This window comes from Delphinus delphis, chromosome 3 (genome assembly GCF_949987515.2).
Source record: "Delphinus delphis chromosome 3, mDelDel1.2, whole genome shotgun sequence".
NCBI classification, from domain to species: Eukaryota; Metazoa; Chordata; class Mammalia; order Artiodactyla; family Delphinidae; genus Delphinus; species Delphinus delphis.
The window spans coordinates 5,269,125-5,274,984 of record NC_082685.1 but is presented as its reverse complement, the minus strand read 5'-3'; the positions used below and the strand labels follow the sequence as shown (position 1 = coordinate 5,274,984).

General features: G+C 59.3%; 1 protein-coding gene across 1 annotated transcript; it reads right to left on the bottom strand.

The window, feature by feature from the left end:
- Nucleotides 1-418: 418 nt before the first annotated feature.
- Nucleotides 419-4,167, bottom strand: FEM1A (fem-1 homolog A). Its single transcript, XM_060007506.1, has one exon. It carries the CDS (start codon nucleotides 4,039-4,041, stop codon nucleotides 2,047-2,049), a length of 1,995 nt encoding a protein of 664 aa, XP_059863489.1. The 5' UTR covers nucleotides 4,042-4,167; the 3' UTR covers nucleotides 419-2,046.
- Between the last annotated feature and the right edge of the window lie 1,693 nt (nucleotides 4,168-5,860).

Genomic DNA, 5,860 nt, shown 5'->3' with positions numbered 1-5,860 from the left:
GGGTAGGGGCACGTCAACTTCATGCACAGACCTCCTGGGCCAGAGGGTCCATGGGCTCCATTGGGGTCTCTGCGAAGCAGGGCTGAGCTAGGGGCCTTCCTGTTTCCTGAGCCCTTCCTCGCCTTTCCTGAAGGTCAAGCCCTCTTTTCTGTGGCAACCCTCCTGAAAAGCAGGGCTTTTGACTAAGGCAGTGGGTTTTTTTTTTTTCCCTGCAGTAATACATCTTCCTAATGCACTCTGACACAAAGCCCCAGGACACAAACCGAAACTCGGGTGGGAGCCATTAGCCTTTACGTGGACCTTCTACACCCGGTGGCACACTCTCCCTGCCTTCTCCCCCATCTAGCCTGTGCGGGACTGCCAGGCGGCCCCCTCCCCGTGTCATCCTTTTAACAACATCAGTAAGAGACTCGCAATGGACACTGCCTCGTTTCTTTATTCCGGCCTTTGGGAGGGACAGTGACAGCATTTCCCACCTTGACGGAAGGCGAAACCTGGTCTTTCCTTGTAAAGAAAGAATGTCCTAACTAACACTGCAAATCCAAACGAGACCTAGGTCCCTCGGTGGGGCGGGACATCCAGGGACCCGATGTGGCTTCTGGAGGCTTCTGTGTAGCTGCCCCTCGACAAGGCTGCGGGAGAGGCGCGGGGTGGGAACGACCTCTCTCCTGAGTCGGCGGGCAGCTGCTCCCGTCCTCTTCTGCTCTCCCAACATGCCAAGATCACTCTCCTGCTGGCAGCCGGGGCGGATGGAGGATGCCCCCGAGGGAATCTCGCTGGGGCGGGTTCTCTGGCAGGGGCGCTGGACGCCCCGAAGGATGGCAGACCAAGACTTTGTACCACCTTAGTTGGCAACCCATTCCCAGCATCCAGCGTCTCATCTAGCTGACTTAGTGGCTTAACGGTGTACTTGGCATTGTCTCAGGGTCACCTGGATCCAGTTCCCCAAGCAGCTAAAAAATGGCTACAGCCACTTGGGTTGCTCGCCACACACCTGTGCCCTCCGGTGTGATTTGTGAGGCAGAAGTGACCTGCAGTTTTAACTTGGAAATTGTGAAAACCAAAGCCCAAACCAACCACGCTAGCTCTTGCTGGGTGGGAAGCGGCCGGCAGCCCTGCTCCTTCAGTGTTTGGCCGGCTCCTCGTTTGGAAAATTACTTCTTCTAGGGTGAACGGGAAGTCGGGCGGCCCAAGTAAAAGGCCAACGAGTGAAGTGTTCAGAAAGGTACCGTCACCCTCGTTTTGGGGACTGATAGGCCGGGATGGCCCCTCCCTCCGTCAACTCTTCACACAACGAAGCTCACTCCTCCTGCCGGCCGTGGCCATCTCAGGCACGACAAAACTCTCGCTGCGTCAAGTGAACTTAGCCCGACAAACCAAAATCTTACAAAAAAAAAAAAAAAGTATATGGCAGCAAAACCTCAGGACTCCTGAGCCACACCTGTAACCTGCCCGCTTAGTAAATAAACGGAACACCAAACCACAAAAGCCACGCAAAGGGCAGGCCGCCCCCCGCAGAGAGCCCGGCCCACAGCAGGGCGGAGGGAGCTGGTGCAAACGTGCTGTAGGGGGCGAGTCTCCCACTCCCCCTCCGCCCGGGGACCCCCAGTCCTAACACTGCACTGGGCGGCTGGGTCTATCCGGCCATGTAAGGGGCAGAGGCCTGACCCGACTCTCCGTTTCTTCTTGCATTTCTAGCAGGGGAGGATGGCGATGGCTTCAATCCCTCTGCCTCCGGGTCAGGAGACCCTCAGACCCTCAGAAACCCAGGCAGACAGGACTAAGGTGCGGGAGGTTGAGCGTCTTCTCCCTGTTAAGGATGGGCGCGCGTGCGCGGGCTCCTCGAGAAAGTCCTTTCTCCTAGCGCGTGATCCTGAAGGCTTCTAGCACCGACAGCTCGCTGACTCCTTTCCCCTCTCCCTGCGGAGGGGAGGGGGCCGTGGAGGCGGGAAAGCCCTTCCCCCCGTTCCAGCTACCGGAAGTGCTCCCCGACGGGGCGAGGACAGATGCAGGTCCCGCCCCTCCCAGGTTCTCCTCTGGGCCCTGTTAGTGCAGCTCGATGAAAGCCTCCAGCTCCTCGGGGATGAAGCCCTTGTAGGGGATCTTGTTCTTGTCCAGGGCGCGGGCCGCAAGGCACTGCAGGGTCACGTAGTTGAAAGGCTGAATGGTGCTCTTGGCTAGCAGCTTCTCGTCCAGCAGCTCGTAGGCTGTCTTCTTGAAGGCGTTGGTGGCGTCCATGTGGGCCCCCGCCTCGATCAGGGCGTTCATGATCCCCGGGCAGTTGTTCTGCGCCGCGATGTGCAGCGGGGTGTTGTTGTCAAAGTCCCGGCTGTCTGGGTCGGCCCCGCAGTCGAGCAGCACCTTGACCACCTGGAGGGAGGGGAACCTGCCCACCGGGTAGCGGCCCACGTTCGTGGTCTCCGCGTCCACGGCCATGTGCAGAGGGGTGAAGCCGTTCTTGCCGCGGGGGGCGCACTTGAGCAGCCGGTAGACCTTCTGGTGCTTCAGGTGCTCCTGGTCAGGCGTGCACTCCACTTTCTCCAGCAGGTAGAGCAGGTGGAGGATGATGGCCAGGGCCTTGGTGAACTGGGCCGAGTCCCCGGGCTCCTTGGGCAGCTGCAGAGCCCGCTCCACTTCCCGGACTCCTTTGCACAGCACCCCCATGAGGTCTGCAAAGCCGACTGGAGTGCCCAGGCTGCCCTTGGCCGAGCGGTCCTGGAGCACGTAGGAGAAAAGTTCGGCAAAGGAGAGGAAGCTGCTGGCGGTCATGGGGCTCAGAGGCTCGAGGTTGTTCTGCTGCATGTCTAGGGCGTACTTCCACAAGCGGATGCAGCGCTCGAAGTTGCCTGAGTCGGCGTACACCGCACCCCGGTACCGAATATAGTAGGAAGTGTCTGGGTGGGAGGGACCCAGGATGCGCTCTCGGATCAACAAGGCCTGCATGCGCATCTCATCCGGGTCGGTGATAAGCGCCTCCAATTCCTCGGCGGTGTTCACCTCCCTGGAATAGTCATAGGCGAGGACCAGCTGCGAGGGCTCGGGTTTGGGCAGATACGCGCCCCCCTGGTGACGAAGCTCCATGGCCCGTCTCCAGTGTTTCAGGGCCCCGAGCAGATCTCGCTTCTTATCCACGTAGGTGGCTCCCAGCAACTCCAAGGCTTCCACGGCGGCTTCCCGGCTGGTGGGGCAGCAGCTCTCGAACGATTCCTCACTCAGGGATTCCTCTGGGGAGGAGCTGCCGCAGCGGGCGCCCTGGGGCTGCGCGCACGCCACGCCGGCGGAGGGGCCTTCTCGGGCCAGCCCTGGCCTCGCTTCCTCCCCAGCGGGCTGCTCCTGGATGAGGTACTCCACGATGTTGGTGTGGCCCGTCACGCTGGCCGCCAGCAGCGGGGTCATGCCGTAGCCGTCCCGTTCCATGCGGGCGTTGCACCCGAGCAGCAGCTGCAGGATCTCCAGGCTGCCGGACTCGGCGCAGTCGTGCAGGGCCGTATTGCCTTTGGCGCTGCGCCGGTTTACCTGGGCGCCCTGCTCTAGCAGGTAGCGGGCGATCTCGCGGTGACCCTTGTAACAGGAGATCATGAGGCACGTGTGACCGTGCCGGTTGGCCACCTCCAGGTCGGCCTGGTGCTCGCCCACCAAGTAGCGCACCACCTCCAGGTGCCCGTCGAAGCAGGCGGCGCGCAGGGGCGTCGAGTTGGTGCGCGTGGTACGGTTCACCGAGGCCCCACGGCGCAGCAGGCTCCGCACCACGTCCAGGTGGCCGGCGGCCGAGGCGGCCCACAGCGGCGGAGCACCCTCGATGGTCTCGCCATCGAAGTGCACCGAGCCGCCCGCCTCCACGCTCGCGCCGCACCGGTCCACCAGGTACTCGACCACGTCCAAGTGGCCGTAACGGGCGGCGATGAGCAGCGGCGTCCCCCCGCTGGCCACCTCGCCCGTCAGCTCTTCCAGCTCCTCCCGGCTCCGGCCGCTGAGCAGCTTCTGAAGCAGCTGCAGCTTGCCGTCGCGGGCGGCGTTGTACACGGCGGTGTGGAGGTCCATGGTCCGGGCCTCCGCCAGGCCATGGGCCAGCCGCCGGGGTACTGGGGGACGGGGCGGGGGACAGCGGACTAGCGCCCGGAGGAACACGGGGCAACCTTCACCGTCTCCCCCGCCGCCATCTTAGGGGCTTCTGGGGCGGAACAAAATGGCTGCCGCGACCTGGTTCCATTGGAGGCTGGAAGGGTGCAGGGAAATGTAGTTCTCTAAGCCGGCACACTCCATGAAACAGAAAAGGAACGGTAAGGTATTAAAACTACAACTCCCAGAAGGCCGAGGGCCAGCGGCGGCGAAGTGGTATCACGATGCATGGCGGGAACGGCAGTTCCAATCACAGCCAATTGTGGCGGAAACTCCTCCCTCGAGGACTACCACTCCCGTCATGCAATGCTATCGCGATGGCTTGTGGGACCTGGGAAAGTTTGGCTACGTACTTCCTGTGGCTGTCACTGTACCGGAACCGACGGAAACGCAGACGCAGGCCAAAGGAGTACGTTCCGCAAAAGGCAGGGAGAGCGACTCGGAGCCAACCAGGAGCGAGAGCAAAGGCGAAGTCAGGCGAGTGGTCCGATTTGGGTTTCGCGAGGCCGAGCCGCTCACCGGCAGGGGGCGCTCGGGAGAGGCAGGAAAGTGGGGCGGGGTGGGGACGTTAGGAGAGCAGGGAGTACAGGTGGCCCTAAGGTTCAGTGTCCGGCGCTCGTTCACTTCTCATTCATTCGTTCATTCATTCACACACTCATATGTTTATTTGCTCACTCATTAATACCCTATTAAAAATTTAGTTTTCCTTCCTTCAACCCTCAACATCCTCAATACAAAATCTAAATTAATTTGCCTCAGCCCTTGGTCATTTGGCTGGGGAACTTCTCCAATATCATTGTGAGTAAACCTCTGGGGTTGGGGGCTTTGAGAATCTCAGTTACTTGCTCAAGGGCACAGGGCAAGTAAATGGCCTGGTCGGGATTTGAACCCAGGCAGAAGTGGCTATGTAATTTGCAGGGCCCAGTGCGATAGGAAAATGTAGAGCTCCTTGTCCAAAAGTGATGAAGAACTTCCCAACAAGGACAGCAGGGCATTAAACCAAGCGTGGGGCCCTTCTGAGCATGGGGTCCTGGGTGACTGCACACGTCGACACCTCCGTGAAGCCTGAGCCCCACCTCCAAAATCAGACCCTTACCCCCAACACTGTCTTGCCTCTAATTTGCTGCTGCCTGCTCCAGGGTTATTGAGGATTACTGGAAAGATGAAGGAGGTTGCTGTGTCCAGGAATGTTCGAGAAATGCATGGTGTTCTCTACCTCCCGACTTTTGTGTGTGCTGTTCCCTCTGCTTGGAATGCTGTTCCGTACCTTCTTCCCTTGGCTACATCTCGGGCCTTCTTCAGGCCTCAGCTGAGACTTCAGGTCTTCTTGGATGATTCCTTGACCTGGAGCTTACTGGGTGCCCTCCCTGGCACCACTGACGTTCTGCTTCGTGAATCTTAGAGAAATACTCTGTTCTAGTCAGTTCAGGGTGTTGTAACAAATACCACAGGCTGGGTGGCTATATTAGTCGGGATTCTCTGGAGAAACAGAACCCAGTAGGAGATAGGTAGACAGATAGATATGTTACTGAACTCAGGTTCAGGTGCTCGCCGTTCAAAAGCTAATACTCTAGTGGCAAATGTCAGTAGAAAGGAAAGATGCTTTATTCAGAAAAGCCAGCAATTTGGGGAGAAGGTGGACTCATGTCTGGAGACCAACTCCAGAGATTCTGCTCAGCCATGACAATTTTTAGAGGGAAAAAGGGGGAAATCTCAGTTAATCATTACGGTAGGATGTCAG